General features: G+C 41.3%; 2 protein-coding genes across 2 annotated transcripts in view; both read right to left on the reverse strand.

The window, feature by feature from the left end:
• lrpprc (leucine-rich pentatricopeptide repeat containing) overlaps nt 1-833 on the reverse strand; it is a 54,845-nt gene extending 54,012 nt beyond the window's left edge. Inside the window, 1 exon segment of the mRNA XM_018697017.2 lies at nt 610-833. Within this exon segment, the coding sequence (XP_018552533.1) occupies nt 610-818 (209 nt within the window). The 5' untranslated portion in view covers nt 819-833.
• Nucleotides 834-1,669: 836 nt separating this feature from the next.
• On the reverse strand, nt 1,670-4,067 carry znhit2 (zinc finger, HIT-type containing 2). The gene is made up of 2 exons (XM_018697040.2): nt 3,975-4,067; nt 1,670-3,544 (listed from the first exon to the last, which is right to left on the reverse strand). Exon 2 carries the CDS (start codon nt 3,478-3,480, stop codon nt 1,735-1,737), a length of 1,746 nt encoding a protein of 581 aa, XP_018552556.1. The 5' UTR covers nt 3,481-3,544; nt 3,975-4,067; the 3' UTR covers nt 1,670-1,734.
• Between the last annotated feature and the right edge of the window lie 14,390 nt (nt 4,068-18,457).

The following is an 18,457-nucleotide window of genomic DNA, read 5'->3' on the forward strand; positions in this document are numbered from 1 at the left end:
GCTCTGGATGCTGCAAATTTAGCAAGAGCCATGACCTTGAGAGAAAAAGCCACATAAGAGTGAACCATGCCTGCTACCCAGCATCTTTAACATCACTTGAGGCCTGCAGCCCTCTAGAGTTACTTGATAAAATCCTTATCACTGAATTTAGCAAGAACAAAATGCTACATGTAGCTGTAGCATGATAATATGGATGGCTAGCCTCCAATGATGGGCCTCTTGCTAGGTTAAGTTAACTTACATATTATATTAATGCTAATATAATACAGGGACATACACTTGAGTATGCTGCTATTAGTTACAATATCATTACAAACCCCTTGATGGGCTCAATTATAAAATAAATACATGGGTGAAAATGTTGTTACACAACTTCTGATCATCACCTTGTGTAAGCAGAGGCCATGTTTATTTAAACCCACAGCTAGGTGATGCTACATTGTAGGAAATTTAATGTAACATACTGCCATATGTGTGAACACACTGCATTCAATGCTGCAGGTTATATTCGCATAAATACATGTCTGACTCTGGCTGTCATTGACCCTCAATGACATTTCTGCTTCACGTGTGGGTCGCAGCTACACCGGCTAACAGGCTGCGTGATACCTGCTGGACGCATTTTCAGAAGCGGGGATCGTCAGTCGTGAGCAACCTCCGGTCCTGACGCCGCCGAGAGCTCCGCTGTAGAGTCGACTGAGCGACGGTCCGTTTCTTTTGGTCCCTGCGGTCTGAAGCAAGCCCGAAGGCGAAAATTTGAGTAACCGGGCTGATCTCAAGAGTGCAGCCATGTTTGCTGTCGCAGCGTGGAAGGGCATCCGCACCACGTGACCGGTCAAAGTACCGCGAGAGTACAGACAGAGCCGCCCCCCCCCCCCCTTTTTTTTCTTTTTTTTTCTTTTTTTTTAACACGATTATAAATCGACCGTTTTTTTTTAGTCCAGTGCAAAACTGGATTGTCAAATCAGGCAACTGCTCAGGGGCATCTAACCTTCAGGTGCCCCAGAAGCCCTGGATATCATTTGGGTCTACATATCTTGATTAACTGAATTTCTTGGGGGAAATTTACTGACTGAGGCGCAGTTTGACTAGTTGTCAGTCCTGCATCTCATGGCCCTGCCCTTAAGAGTGACCATGACAAAATCTGTTTTTACGACCTTTAGTGATTTGGTTTACACTGTGGTTATTTATCATAAAGCTGATTTTGTTTGTTTGTTGTCTGTGTTTTTTGATCAAATTCCTGCATTTTCTCCATCTTTTAAGTAATTAAAAACCCTTGGTCAGGGTCACAATATTTCATAAGACACTGTTAAACTGCAACCAACAATTATTTTCATCACCAATGCACCTGAGAATTATTTTCTTTAAAAAATGATTGGTATTAATGGAATTAATGGTGAAACATTAACAGACTAATGCATATGATATTTTTTTATCGTGAAAAAGTGATAATAAAACCTATACAACTGATTTTAAAATGATCTTAAAAATTTATGGCCACACAACCAAGTTTAAGACAATGTAAATGCCCAAAAAAAAAAAAACTCCACTGCTATTTGACTGTCCATTTATGAATATACATCTCATTTACTCTTCTTGCTTGTCATAATCTTTAGATTAGAATTTATTCTGACAATAATAATAGTAAGAAATTTCAGTAATAAGATGATTTAGGTTTTTCATATATTTTTATTACCATATGAACAAACATCAACATGTTCAACAAAGCCTCCATCAGCTCAGTTCTTCAATCATCTGACTAGTCCCTCTTCTCTTCCCTTTCTTCAAATTTTCCTCAACTACAGTCTTTGCTCTCTCCATGCTATTCCTTACACTCTCTCTTTTACTGTGTTCGTTCCATAATTCAACAGCTAGTCCATGAATCTGGCGTGCATTTTCCAACACCCAGGCTTGAAAGAATTCACACTTCTTGCTTGCCAGAAAGTATTTCTGCCTCCTTGCCCCTTCTTCTCCCTCTTTAGACAGGGCTGTTCTGGCCTGAGAGAGCACCGAGCAAAGCTGACTCAGGGCTGCCAGGCAGTATCCTGAAGCATCCTTTCTGTCTCTACCGGTCATGATGTGAGCCACGGCTTCCACTGCCCTGGCTGGGGCCAGAGGATCCTCCTTGTCAAGGTACCCTCCACCCAACATGAGAGTTTCTCCACTGTCTATGGCCTCTTCGACAGAGCTGAACACCCTGTTTGAGTTCAGTGCCTCTGACAGAGCAAGAATCATGTCACAAAACTCAAACATCAGTGAGTCTGTGTCACCGTTAAACAGGCACAAAGTGAAGGTGTAGCCATAAAGTGCATTAATCAAACCATAGCATATCAGGGGAGATGGATTTGTACATAAGGAACTCAACTTTGGAATTTTTGCAGAAACTGGAGGCACAGTGTGAATTGTTGAACTTCCCTTGCCTTTGTTTGTTTCCTTTGTGTTTCTTCCTTTAACCTTTCTCACCTTTGTAGCTGTTTTGCCCTGTTTGTGAACCACTTCTTGTGACGTCTTGACTTTATTATCAACATCCAGTTCAACAGCAGTTGTTGAGTGTTCTCTCTCCATTTTGCTCACTTCCTCCACAAGCACCTCCACCAGTGCTCTCCCTCCCTCGTCATGCTCCTCCCACCATGGCTTCCACAGGGGAATCAACCTGCCGAGAGCCCCACTTTTCATCAGACCCATAAACGTCTCTTTCTCTTTGCTGCTGAGGATTTCCCATAGCTCCTCTTCTGAAAGTGTGTCAATATCCAGCCCTGAGAGCCGATCCGCCAAGTCCAGCTCCCCTTCTGCACCTTCAGCATCCTCATCTACATCTCCAGGCAGTGGCTCCCCTCCTCCAATCTCTTTCAGTTGCCTCAAAATAGTCTCAATCTCAGATGGACTCCCTTTTCCGGACTGCTGGAGCTCTGCTAACCTGGACAGGAGCTCCATAACTTGCACTTTCTCTGTTGCTTCTTCTTCTCCTCTGTCTGTGTTATCTGACACGACACCGGCTTCTTTCAACAAACTTGCCATCCCCCCATCCATCCTTTCTGCCTTTTGTCTGAGTCCCACAAGAATCTCCTGCATTTTCTTTCTCCCCTCACACTCTGTTTTCCCCATATCCTTCAGCTCCTCTAGAACAGACTCCTTGTAAAACTCCTCAGAGCACACAGAGTGATCCGGGCTCTGGTAGCAAGCCAAGCTGCAGTAATGCAGGTTACACCGAGGACAAGTGTAGCAAGAGGGTTTACTTTTACACAGCATGCAGACCACATTCCTCCTGGCGTTAGTCCCATCATCTGTAGCCTCTTCCTCTTGTGCTTTGGCTGGCAGGAGAAACTCCTCTTGTCCAGAAGCAGCTCCTCTGGACGGGAGCAGAATCCCATCTCTGGTCACGGTGTCAGGCTCTGCCTCAGTCCACTCCTCCTTTGGACCGATGTCTGTCAGAAGACTCCTCACAGACGGAGGCAGTCTACGTCTAATTAATGGATTCATTGGTGGCCGACCTGGACCGGAAGTGCAACTGATGATGTTGTGTCAATAGTCCAAAACAGATCACCTGAGAGATGAACAAATAATAATTAAAAAATGTTAGTAGGATGAATGCAATCGTTCGTTATGTTACTGTCACAAAATAAACCTGAAAGTCCGATTCGATATTTCAAGGGAAAGTTAAGGAAAACTTAACTGACAACACAGCGGGACAAATTCTCTGTTTTTGATCATTTTATCGTAATGAAAAGGGAAAAGACATCCTAATGAAAGCTCGTGAATACATTATCTTATTTGAAAACACAAAAAACTTCAGGCGTCGTCAGTTAGAGGTGCTAGCGTTAGCACAACAGCGTACTTTATGTAGCGTTACATACGTAGACCGATTTCAAATTAAGTTAAGGTCGCCAGGAAGGCTTAGCTAGCGACGTTCAATGTCAATACAACGATCTATATTATGTGCTAGTGTAATATATTAAAGGGCAAACTGAACCTACTTCATTTGCAGCAGTGGCAGCAACGTTTCACGTTTGTTGTCCCAGTGGACCGCCTTGTCGCCTTTTGATGACGCGCTGTTCACTTAAAGCCGCAGGTTTTATAAAGTTACTGAGGGCTTTACAGGGACTACCAACCTTATACTGAGCAGTACCTTTGCCATCAAGGTAGCCTCGACTCTTCGTGGAATGGACTTCAGAAGATGTTGGAAACCTTCCTGAAGGATTCTGGTCCACGTTGTCATGATTACATCATTTCTGCACGTTATACCCATAGACTGTATATATATTATATGCAGCCAATGGCTCTACCACACCTCAAAGGCTTTATACTAGATTCAGATCTTACTACATGTTAAGATTATAAAATGGTTATTAATGCTATCCCTAGTGGAATTTTGCAGCTGATAAAATGTCACTTTGAACAGCAAGTGCTGCAAAAATCAAGGCCTTTATTTTCCATTAATGGAATAGACTTTAAAAGTCACAAATGTATATAGGTCCATAAGGAATTTTTACTTTTACAGTAAAAGTCAATCCACATGTAAAATGTGTGCTGGACTCTCATTTCTTAATATTCAGTGGCAATAAAACTTGACATCCTTCATGGAATGTTACCCCCAACAAATTAAGAGAAGTATACAAACTTGTTCATGATACATATCCCACAAACTCTTACATCTAAAGACCACCACCCCCACCCACCCCACCCCACCCCACATCCTTTTGTTTTGTCATACAAGCTATATGGTTTTATCCCGTCCTAAAAGTTGAAATATTTGACATAATGTCTGCAATTTTATCCATTAATACCCAAAATATTCACCTACCAATAAACAGAAAATGTTCTTTGTGTTCTTCTTCTGACCGACTGACTGAACAAATCTATCATATTTGCACCATGAGCCCCTACTAGTTGTACTGCCCACACAGCTGAATGGTTTGTTTAGTCCAAATAAAGATGGTCTTATTTGAGCTTAGCCATAGTCCTCACTGGCAAGTGACTGATCATGCAGTTGTTGTTATGATGTAAAGTTGCAATGCTATGTAAGTTTGAGCCTCCTTGTTTTTGGAAAGTAGCCAGCTAGATTTGGATGACTCGTCATCACTCACATGTATGCGTGCCACTCACTAACTGTCCCTCCATCTAACTTCCTGCCAGTCTGACAGTCTGACTTTACTGTGCGTCTACATCTCCCGTGGGGCTGTTTGCTATGAGGTGATTGACTCCTGCAGGGGGTCAAGCACGGTAAAGGTCATGCAGGCGGGGAGTTGTCAGATGGCTGTCCACCCCTCACTGGGCCGAGGGGCTCCCGTGCCGCCTGTCAGGGCCCGTGGGGAAACAGGGAGGAGGAGGGGGGTCTGAGGTCGGCGTGTGCCATGCTGTCTTGGCCCCGCCCCTGGCTGCCATGCTAGAAGTCCTGGGTAGGCTGCTGCCTCCTCTTGTTTCCTTTACTCTTTCCTGGCATGTCCTGTGACATGTTAGTACCCCCAACACTGAATCCACAAGCTCACTGACTGTGGGACTGATGATATGTAGTAATGCAGAATCTCATCCAGGTCAGGAATGCTTGCAAAAGCTTTTTGTCCTCTTTGCATGAGTCTAGGCACAGGTTTGGCACTTGGCACCAACACACATAGTCACACATGTGCACACATGCGCACGCGCACACACACACACACACACATGCACACACACACAAATCCTGCTGTCTGCCACCAGCTGATAGGTGACAGGGAACAGGCTCTGCCTTTTGGGCATGTCCAGCCCTGGCATGTCTAGAGATGTCTACCGGACAGCAGCAGGGTGTGTGTGTGTGTCTGTGCATCTGTGTGTCTGCAGTAAAAGAGAATAGCCCTATCTTGATGTAGACTGTTCTGTCACCTGTCACCTTCAAAGAGTCTGGCATTATAGGGCACCCAAAAGGGAGACTGTATGCATTTGTGTGTGTGTCCTGTCCACGTCTATTGTCCACTTTCTATGTGCAGCCATTAAAGTGCAACATGTACTACAATGTTCTGAACAACACAATGAAATTATTATTGACTTTGAAGCTCAAAATTACTAAAATCCCACCTAGTGTACAGAACAAGTTGATTTAAGATGTGCTGTATAACTTTGTTTAACCACATAAGTTCACCTTAAATCTCTTTTTCAGGAGTATCTTGGCCTGAATTGAAGCAGTACATACCAGATAATGTAGAACACAGAGCCTGTATTTCATATAACATGCTTATAAATAAATAAATAAAATATGAAGAGAGTAATCACAGATTAATAAAGCAGATATGAGTGGAACGGTAAAAGAGTAAAAAAGTTAAATTTAAAAAAAAAGCTGAAATAGCAGCTGTCAATATACAGCTACAAAGATATGAAAACAGAAAAACAATAGATTCAAATTCTTAAAAAAAATAAATGGGCAAATAAAATAATAAAACTGATGACACGGATCATCAGAATATATTCTGAAATCCCACAGTCTGTTTCATTATTTCTCTGTCACCTAAAAAACAACAAGTACTCTGGAGCTGATTATTGGTGAATCTTTTAAATAATTTTTGAAGCAAAAAAATCTCTAAAAATAATTGGTACCTATAACTGTAAAATCAACATCTTTGGATTTTTTGACTGTTTTGTCAGACAAAACAAGACATTTTATCCACTAAACAATCAATCAGTGACTAAAGAAAATAATGGTCAGACAGTTCCCCACTTTGTCCTGTTGGTAATACAGCATTGTTGAGACACAAAGATATCTCAGGTTTCTGAAGTTTAATGCCTGGGAATGAACACGCATTTCCTTTAAAATGGAAAGAATATATAAGTTCTTTGAGCATAAAGTGTAGTTACCAGTCTTACTCAGAATAACAGGGTTGCATCAATATGAAGCTAATATGCTAAGATCAGTGTGTACTAATGAATGTGGTTCAAGAACCAGTGTCTGTGAGTGAATCAGAGTCAGTGACTGTGGTGGTGGAAGGTGTATTACAACAAACTCTCAACTGAAACCTGACATCCTCTTTTTCCCTCACCCTCTCATCCTCCTTTCATCTTTCTTCCATATACCTTTTTTTATGAATGAACCCAGGAATGTAAGCTAAGCTCTCCCAGCATGAAAGCATCAATGCACTCTGTCAATAATTCATCTCCAGGATCTATTATTTACCTATTATTTTCACCTATTCACAAGAAGGCTTTGCTGTGTTTCCATAGACCCCTTCTCCTCCTCCTCCGCTTCCATTCTCCCAGTCTTTCTTCCTTTAATTGACAACCTTTGCCAGGTCACTCAATCCCTATAAACAAATCCCCATTTCCTGTGCTGCTCCTCGATCTGCCTCAACCAGTAGACTCTCCCTCTGAGTGTGTGTGTGTGTGTGTGTGTGCTGGGTGCAGAGCGGCGTGTGATGTGCTAAAACACAGGTAGATGGAGCGGTACCCTTTCAGTGACCTAAAGCGGCTGTTGACAGTAGTGACAGTAAAAACAAGCAGGAAGAAGGAAAAAGAAACCTCACAGCAATCTAGAAGTCGAATTTCTCTCACCTTCTGGAAATAGAGGGTCCAATGTATCTCAGTAGCCTACACCAGTAATTTCAGGTACTCTTTTTTTTTTCCACCAGCGATTTCATGTAGTGTTATTTGGGAACTAAAGACTTTTTTCAGTCACTTAATGGATATCACCTTTCTGTCTGTCACACCTCTCATCACACATCTGCCTTTCCACTTCCCTGTCTTGATACACACACACACACACACACACACACACACACACACACACACACATTTTTATTTGTCTGTAATGTCTTAAAAATAAACACAGTACAAACAATAAAATAATAAAAAAATAATAAAAATAATAAAACAATAAAAAAATCACATATTTTATCATTTACTTATTTATTTAGACTGGGTTTAAAGCTTGCAGAGTTTTTGATAGCAGCTTGTAAAATAAGTGAAGAACCACTGGGACTGGTGCTTGCAGTGGTTGTCAGAACAGTGACAGATGTGACAAAAACATGTGGTGGTTTAAACCCCATAACAAGAAGTGGCTGGTCATCACATGCTCATCCTGTGCATCCAAACATTGTTAAAACCCACAGAAGTTCATTCAAAATTCCAGTGAAGACCCAAAATTTCTAAAAATACCAAATACATCAGGCTGAATTTAGGGGAAATGTGTATATGACTCCAAGATAAATATGACTTGTGGAATATTTCCATTCAATGCAACTGTGCAGACATAAATAATTTACCCAGTGTGAACATATACTGCAGCTACAATGAGGAGTTAGAGTAAGCTTATGTGAAACAATATCAAGATATCGCCACCAATATGTTTAAAAATTCAGTTTTTCTGTTTTTGTTTATAAAAAACCTGACCTATCTCTGTCTTCTCCCGACTTGTGAAAAAGCCTCAGTGAGACTTCTATGTTTTTTCCTCTACTTCCCCCTTCTCTCTCTCCTTCTCCATCACACCATTCCCGCAGGAGCAAACCTGAGACTGGATGCATATCGGTGTATCACCCGCCTCCATCTGTCTAACCTCTGGCCCCGCCTTCCTTCGTCCCCACGAGAGGGAGCAACGGATCAAGAAAAGGGAAGGAATGGAGGAAAGAGCGAGGGAGCGAAAGAGAGAAGTGTGTCTGTGTCCCAGAGGATTGGTCTCTGTCTGTCTAAATCAGGAAGTGCGAATGTGACAGCAGGAGAGACAGAGCAGAGACATCCCTTCAGTGTGTGTGCATGTGTGTGTGTGTGTTTGCATGAACCTTGTTGAGCTGAGGTGTCATATATGTGAAGATCACAGCTTCACGCTAGTGGCAACCAGGGATGACGCTCTAAATCACTGAAATGCCAGAGACAACTGTGCTGTGATATGTTGTGTGTGTATGTGTTTGTGTGAATGTGTGCATGGATGTGGGTGTGTATCTTTTGGGACATTTGATGGAGATTAATACCACTTTTAGAGTCTGAAAGTGAAAATGTTATCAAGTATGCACCTTGGAAAAAAAATGAGAGTGACACTGTCCCTGATGTACGTGCACACGCAAGTTTGTGCAGCTATCCTTGTTAGGACATTGCACTGACTTCCATTGAATGTGGACCACAACTAATGCATGCCTAACCTGACCTTTAAACTAACCTTACTTCACACATAATCCTAACCTTAACCAGGGCCTCAGAAGACTGCTATCCCAAAGAGATAGCAAAAATGCATACACACAGCCCAGATCACCAGTTCCCAACATTTTTTGTGTGAAGTACCCCCACAGCCCTGTCATTTGAACATAGGTACCCCCTAACTGATATGGCCTGTCACAAAAAAGCTGAACTTTTCAATCATTTATCCATGATGATTATTAATTTCAACCATTTATTCCTGACTTTTAGCTTTATTTGAACTACTTACCTGTGACTTTTAGCTTTCTTTAAACCATCTATCCAAGGTTTAGCTTTATTTCACGACACGCCACGACTTTTAACTATGTTTTAACCATTAAGCATTTTCTTTTAGCTATCATTTTGTATTTTCAGCTAGCCATTTCAATCATTTAATCCTATAGCTTTAACACAAGGTATTTCTGATCATCAATTAGTGTGCTTTCAGCCAACGATTTTAACTTTAAACATTTAATTTAGCCATCTATTTCAAACACATTGCTTCTAGTAAACTGTTTCAATTTTATCCATGAGCTATTTCCACCTTTTACATATTACTTTTAGCTAACTGTTTCAACTGTTCATCTATTACTTTTCAATCATGCATTAGACTTCTCTGGTAGCTTGCTAACTAGTCTTACACATTATCATTTGCACATAACACATATTTTGTGTTTATTTCTTTCTCCTAGTATTTTTTTATTTTTTATTTTTTTCAAATTAGCAGAGCTATTATACAATTTTCCCATGTACCCCCTGGTAACTCAAGTCCCCCCTCGGGTACAAGTACCCACATCATATGCACACAAACACATCTAACAACACTACACATTCTCTCTCTCTCTCTCTCTCTGTGTGGATGAATAATTAGATAGACACAGGGCTGTCTCTCTGTTTCCCCTCACATATAAAGCTACATAAATGTAGGCCAACTCACTGTCAGCTTCACTTCCCTCTCAGCGCAGTCAAAACAACACACTATCCGTTGTCTCCTCTTATTTATCAACCTCCATGTTACCTCTATCTATCTTTAACTCTCTCTTTCATGAGGTGTGAGTCATGAAGAATTGTCTAGCAGATCAACAAAACAACTGTTCCTGTGATCAGGCAGCACAAGCGGACATATTCTCACACAGTGATGCTGATATAGTTATAGTCACATCATTATATCCGTATTAGCAAGGAGAACTGTTCATGCTCCAACACCTACATGCCTTCACCGCATGCTATCTCCCGTGCCTGATGTGTGTTCTAACTAATTTATTGTCCCTGTGTGTGTCTGATCTATTCTGTCTTGACAGATCATGCTAGGCACATACACACGGTATAATATGTTTATCAACATGTATTATTCTCAGTCATTTATTGTATATGTCACACACTGCAGGATTTAGAGCAGTTTTTTTTTTTTTTTTTACCTGTAGAGACCAAGGAATAAATGTCAATGTCAATGTCAAAGTCAATGTACTGATGTGGAAAGTGTATCTATAAGCAAATTTCATCTAACTTATTTTTTCCAGCATTTTTCATCACCATTTTTAACATTTGCTACTATTCATGCAACCAAACAGTGATTCAGACTACACAAAGACTATATCCAATTTGCAGTCAGAGCATTTAATATCTGATATGCTCTCCCTGGAAAAAACTAGTTTGCTTGATAAAAAAAAAATTAGATTCTTTGTAAGAACATCTTTGGCATAACAGACAGAAAAGAGTATTCACACTACCTCTGTAGGAAGTGTGTAAATACTCTGATTGGCAGCTGATTTCTTGGTAATCTACTGTAAAAATGCAGCAGCAATGATGTTACACGCTTTTTTTGCTGCTGCCTGTAATCCATCTCATATTTCAGAGCCGAAACATAATTTCTGATATACCCTCACACTTGTCACTGTCAGTCTTGTTTTTAACATTTTATTTGTCAGATTGTAAGAATGTTACAGTTTTGGACACAGCAGCTAGTTCAATGGAATTTATAACCAGGGTATTGCCAAATGATTGCTGATAGTGACCATACATTGGATTGATCCTCTGAGCTTCTCTCAGCCACCGGGTTGCTCACATATAACAATGTCATATAATTCCATGCTTTTTTTAAAAATATAACAACATATACATACATATACAACATATAGCACAAAATACTAAGACACAAATGGATAAAGAATCCTTCCAGTTGTATAATGTAACAGAGTCAGTTTTTGTGCCCTCGTGATATTTTAGTGTTACTATTTCTTGCCAAATGTCACATAATAATGTGTCATAACAAATAACAATGAAATGCGGGCAGAATATCACAATGTTAAATCAGTTTAAAACACGGCTGAATATCAGGAGAAATAATTGCAAAGAACAGATCACACACACACACTGAACAAAGGATACTTGCATGTGGCACGTGTGTGTTTACCTTAGGCGAAGCAAGGCTACACAATAAAGGAACTCTCTAAATTTTGAGAGGGGACAGGGGAGCACTTGGCATTTTGGGCATGCACACAATCACACACTCTTACTGTGTTAGCGTTAGCCAGAAAAGGTTGTGTGTTAGCGTGTTTGACAGTGCTCTGACCCTGGCTGCGATGTTGACATTAGTGGACCAGGACACATCACCTCTGCTTTGGGAAAAGGCCTACGGTGAGCCTGCCCTCAAACACAGCAAGGGGTATATGTGTGTTTGTGTAGTTTTAGTACATATTTATGGTTTACTTGTTAAAGTAAAAGCACTCCAGACATCTGCAATGTTTTAAGCACCTGCTAACGCCTGAACAGATTAATGGATAGCTCTCCAGTGCATGTTTGTGTATTTCTTGGTGTGTATTATACATCAAAGATACATTAATGTTGGCTCACATTTACAGGTTAAAAAATAACTATACTGGGTTTTCAAGTGTGTCACATGCTGAAAGGAGCTTTTGACAGAGGTTCTGGTGTGAATTCTCCTGGCAGGTGAGAATATTTTCCTCTTTTTTCACATTTTTCAACACAAAAGTGAAGACAAAACACGCATCTTTGAAACACTCCCCGCTCTAGTCTCTTTTTTCACCCAAGAACCCCAGGTTCGTTTTTTTTTTTTTCCTTCTCAGAGTGATGATTTTCACCTTGTGTGTGTCTGTTGTTGACTTTACTTTTCTCACGACTGTCTGGAAATCAAATCCTATCAAGTTTTATGTTCTGCAAATTGGCACCGTGCCAACTCCGGAGGACTGAGCGAATGGGAGAGGACAGAGAGACGCAAACAAACAAGCAAGTAGATGAATAAGCTGACGCAGATGTCAACAGCAGCCGTCATCGTCAGAGGAGACACGGGCCCCCTCAACCGTGACATGCAGTGGGTACGCAGGAAGAAGGAGTAAAGGTCAACAAAATGATACAGAGCACACTAATGGGGAAAGGAATGCATTCATGTGAAATCTGCCTCAGTCCCAACGCTTGTTGTTTTCTCTCATTTTCCTTGTCTCATTAACACTTGTTGTATGTGTGTGTCTGTGCTTCCTATCTGTTTGTATAGGCACATATGCATGAAGTCCAGAACTCTCTTTTGATTTATGTGGTGTGGAATGTCAGGCACGTCTCCTCGCATTAGGGAGCAGAGAGGACGACGACACTGCCTGCCATCGTGCTCCAATGAAGGCGCCTCAACAATGGATACTACACTCCTGCCACCCTTCAGCCCCCCCTCCCACCCCCACAACACCCCAAGTCCTTGGCACTTATCAGTTAGACGGTCCGTGTTCCCTCAAGGGCGGAGGGTTGGCGGTGGGATCACCTGAAAGGAACTAGCCTGGGGTGATGAGGGTGAACCTACTTTTTGGAGAAGTGATGAAGAGTGTGAGAGGAAGCAGTTTTATTTTGAAGGCGACAATTTGAAATGTTTTCTGTTGCAGCACAGAGTGTTACAGCTCTGTGATTTAGCTCAATTTACACTCCACAGCCACAGAATCACTTACTGAAGGCTTCTTTTATTGACAAATACTTTTCCTTTACTTACTGAAGGAGTTTCTCCTCTCTTTGTGTTTTCTCTTTGTACCATTCTCTCTCAATCTCTCATCATTCAAGCGACTTCTTCCTCCCCCTTTTTCTCTTTTCCTCCCTCCCCTAGGTTCCCTTAAATCTGTTCCTGACCTTTGACATCCACCCATCCATCCATCAGCCCTTTGGTGTCTTGTCCATCCCTGTATCTGTCTCCTGTCTAGCCTCAAGTCACACTTTCAATCCTCAGCCCTCCCACCTCTCTATCCTTGGGCCTGTTGGCTGCAGGTGTATGTAGCAGGTTTGTCAGAGGGTGGCAAAGCTGTCATTCACTGTGCATGTATTTACATGTATGTGTGTGTGTATGTGTGTGTATGGTGAGAGGGGTGTGAAGGCAGCTGTCACGCTGTCTCAGGATCATATGCTGGCTGTCAGACATGCTGTAAAGTAACTGACATCAAACCCGCAAAACACACACACACACACACACACACACACACACACACACACACACACACACACCATGGAGTCATGTGAGAACACAAACAAATATCAAAATCTTTATTTTACACATCCAATTGATTTGAGATTTGAAATTATGCAGCAAATCTAATTCAGCTCTTACATTTGTGACGCCTGCTCCTTCTGTCTAAAAACCTGCATTTTAAATGACTACAGTTTGCACTCACTAATATATTACAAGTGTTTTAATTGAAGCTCATGTGGCAAAGCACCAAAAGTTCGTCTTTTCCTCTTTGTGAGGGATGGCAAGATGATCTGGATCTTGGTTCTGGTTCAAACATCTGATGCATTTGATGTGTTGAAGTGTCCTTTAGCAAGACACTGAAGCCTTGCCAGCTCCAGGGATGCTGACCCTGCTCTGTGACATCTGTCGAAGATGAGGAGTTTCCTCAAGGATCAGTAAAGTGTTGTATTATTTTTATTCATTATTCATACCTATCCTGCAAAGCACATTTTTCACATGTAAACAATACCTGTTCATAAACATTGTGTTTTTGTTTGTTAGTCTGTGGGACTGGAGGATACAATGACATCAGCCAGTGTTCACTGCACGTCTGTGGTCAGCTCTTCCTCAGTCTGCTGACTGTGTTTTATTTTTTATTCTTTTGTTTTCTTTACATTATGGACCCGTGCTTCTCTGAGTGTATACGGTATATGTGCATTTATGCATGTGTGTTCATGTCTGCATGTATGTTTGTTTGTTGTGAGGAGGAGAAGGTGAATGTCTCATCGCTTCAGTCCCTAGCCTGTCCAGGTAAATATAACATTAACACACCACTGGGCTCACCATCGACCCCACACACACCACATCACCTCTTCTTGTACACTGTTCATTCCACTCTCTTCTCTTCTCTTCTCTTCTCTTCTCTTCTCTTCTCTTCTCTTCTCTTCTCTTCTCTTCTCTTCTCTTCATCTGGAAATGCCTGCACAGCTGTGTGTGTGTATGTGTGTGTTTCTGATGTCCAGTGAGACAGGGGAGGCGGGCAGGTCTCCATTGGCCACAGTGCAGCTGTCGTTTCAGGTTAGTGCAGGCGAGAGGTGGCTGAGGAAGAGGTGGAGAGGGATGAATAAGTGAAGAGGCTGCAGACTGGACTCATGTTAAATGTAGAAAGGCTAACGGACCAGACTGCTGTTGAGCTGTGTGTGTATGTGTGTGAGAGAGAGAGAGAAAGAGAAAGAGAGAGAGAGAGAGAGAGAGAGAGTGTATGAGTCTACATGTGCACATGAGCACTACAGAGAACCTGCTGCCTGTCCCGCTGAGCTTCCAATTAGCACACACCACTAGAGCAGGACACACACACACAGACACACGCATACACAAACACACACTGAGGACCCTAGAGAGAGGCCTCAAACCTGCCTGTCAGCTGCTGTTAGATCACACTGCACTAGGCCGACACCACAACACACACACTTAAATACAAACTTACACTGAGATTATGATTAATGAAAGTAACTTATGTATACACATTCAGTTGAACTTTGTAAATAATAGTTGGGGGAACATTGACCTGATGAATAAAATTCTAGTCCTGTAAAAACAGCCACTTCACATATAAATCAAAGTATAAATTTGTAGTAGCTTACTTTAAAATCAAGATTTTACATACAAAATAAACAGTATGATCACAGTCATAAATTAAACTATAAAACAGAATTGTTGATAGTGAGGATTCAACTATTTATGTATTTATTTTACCATTAGAGTTTGTAAGGTTGACTGACAAACAGTAATTTCCTTTCTTTATATTCTTTTATATTTTGTGACTTAGGAGTGCATATTTTCTTTATTTTTCTTTTAAGAAAAAAATAGGTCATGCAGTGAAATCATATCCAACAAAGCTTGTAACTAGCTTTATGCTTTATCTCAAAGTAGCTCGACAAAAATTATACACCCTATACATTAATGCAGTTATATATATATAACAGTATACCACTCACAATGGATTTTTTTTTTTCAGAATCAGTACTTTTATGTTGATACTTTATGTACATTAACCGGTCAGCTCTCCTGTAGTTGTACTAAAGTAAGTTTTTGACTTTAACTTGTAATGGGGTAGTTTTACACTGTTGTATTTGTACTTTCACTGAGGTAAAAGAGCTGAATAAGTCTTCCAGCGCTGACACACAGATGTGTTTACACATTAGCACTCAAAACCCAAATCCTCCACTGCATTGCCTATTTTGTCCTTGTGCATATTTTAATGACATCATCAATAATGGACACATACCCATTCTGTGGTAGGCCAGGCTACTACACACACACACACACACATGTGCACACACATACGCACATACTCAGTATGTGGGTCAGCCTGGTTGAATTTGAACCTTCAGTTAATGATTTCTGATTTGCCTGGTTTGTTAGTCACCCCATTGCTGTGCTATTTAATAGTGAGCCTCACTCTCTTATTGGCGCAGACCAAATCTAAACTCATCACACACATGAAGTTGTTGTGCCCAGCTCCAGCGAGGTCATCAGACAGCATCTACAACTGAGACATCTGGTTAGGGCTGAAAGCTGAACAGACTTTTATACAAAGATACTTCAGTGGGGTGAATGAGTAGCAATGACACACAAATCATCCACAATGACAAAAAATAAAGAAGATACAACTGTCTGACGTCACCACCTCAACACTCTTATTCATCTGCTCCATGCATCGTTTTCCTCTCTACTTTTTTATTTTCTTGAACCTTCCATCTCAAGAGCATCTCTCCATACAGCCTAAGCAAATCCACCTTGGTACGTTCCCTTGGGTGACATTGACGTGACACCACAAGCTCAGTGGCCAAGCACAAATGCAGACAGAGAAAGAACTGGGAGAGATGAGGAAGATGAGGAAGAAGTACACGCAGGAACTGAGGCGGTGGCCCTCTCTCTGCCTGCTCAGGGAGAAGATCGTCCTTGCTTTGTTAAACGATTTCTTCCAGGTGAACTCTTCTCCCGATATCAGTCAAAGAGAGATCGCTGAGAGATCAGAGAGAGAAAACAAAGATTGTACGTATACCCAGAGTTTCTTGGGTCACCTTGGCATACAGCTCCCACAGTAAATCAATCAGTTTATTGCCATTTCAATAGCTATTCAGGTTATTCTTGTCACCAGGTGCTGTGCACTGACCAAGTCGAGGACAGACCCCCTCAGATATTTTATTACATGTGCATATATCATCTCTGTAACAGCAAAATGAACCAGTTGGAAGCCACTTTAGTGCAGGGGGAGAAAATTAATGATTTGAACCAACTGTATAAAGCACGATTACAGATGAATAGAGCATGTAATCTAAATATCACAGCCACTTCAGAGAGGGGTTTAATGATTTAGGGTTCAGGTTTAATGTCATGTTTAAATACTGGTACAAACATCTTTCCACTTACCAATATAAATATTTTCAGTGATACAGTGGTGTGCAGACATAGCCTCCAGCACCTTTCTAATACATTTAAACTTGCTAATGATGAAATTTGAAGTACCTGAACCCATGACTGGACATGGTGAAATTGAAAGTTTGAGTTTCATTTTGTACACACATATGCCTCAGAGGACTTTTAAAAGACTTTTGAGAATATAAATTTTGCATTTTGCAGACATCTGGTATGTCTCCATTACCATCTCCCTCCCCACCCCTCTCTTTTTTGCCCTTGTATATCCAATATGTTTGGCAGCTGTACCCATCTCTTCCACTAGATGGAGGTGTGATACTACTGATGATCCACAACAGCCATTCATCTCTGACCTAGCGCAGTGGGTGCACTCAGCCAGGGCTCTAATTTACCAACTCAAGCCAACCTTTCTATAGCAGGGCATTTTAACAGCACTGTAATTACACGTAAACCTTATTGCACTGCATGGGATTCTGTATCCTTGTAGGTCTTTAGGCCATTGCAGCCTGAAGTTTACAGAAGCATACTGGTGATTTAAAGTTTGTTGGTACAATTGCAGACTGGCAGGATTCATGTAGGTGGGGAGGTGAATCAGTATATTGATGTTCCAGGTGCACCACCTCCTGTTGAGATGCCCTTGAGCAAGACATTGATGCCCAGCCACCCTATTGGAGCTGCTCAGTGGCAAACACATACTGTATGACTGTAGTTGAATGGCAGCTTCTGACTCACAGATTACTTCAGACTTTAAACAAGAGTTTAAGACAAAGACATTGAGACCAACTTAAAAACAAGAGCGAAACAAACCAGGAATGTTTTCTAATATAGAAATATAAAAATATGTGTGAATTACATGAAAATGCAGAGAGATACAGGATTCAAAACCTGATATTATTACAGCTGCAAAAGTCTAATTCTGTTTATCAACTTTCACCACTGATGACATCTCATCTTTTTTTTTCAAAGTAAAGCTGGTCCCACATTGTCACTTGCTGATGATTGGTGACATATGGCTCATGCACATGCCCCCCTGACATCAATATACAGGCCATACACACACATGTTACTGTAACACACTAAAAGTACAGGGTGTGTCCCAGCTACTGGACTTTACAGGCACATAATATGATCAGAGCAGTTTGAGAGTGGCTTTCCCTGCATATGTGTGTGTGTGTGTGTGTGTGTGTGAGATATATTCATAGTATGACATATGCTCAGAAAATACATGTGTCAGCAAGTGTTTGGCATGCATGTGAATGACATATGTCCATGCATTGCCTACTATGTTTACATGCGCTGTATTCTCTGTGTGTGCATGTGTGTGTGAATTTGTACGTTGAGCACAGGCCTGTGTGGTAGTAATCCGCACTGGGCAGCTGCGCTCATTCGTATTCAGCCCCAAGGCACTTCTAGGCTGTCTCACTGATTAGGGATCAGAGACAGAGGGGGAGA

This window comes from Lates calcarifer, linkage group LG16_LG22, assembly GCF_001640805.2.
Source record: "Lates calcarifer isolate ASB-BC8 linkage group LG16_LG22, TLL_Latcal_v3, whole genome shotgun sequence".
Lineage (NCBI taxonomy): Eukaryota > Metazoa > Chordata > Actinopteri > Centropomidae > Lates > Lates calcarifer.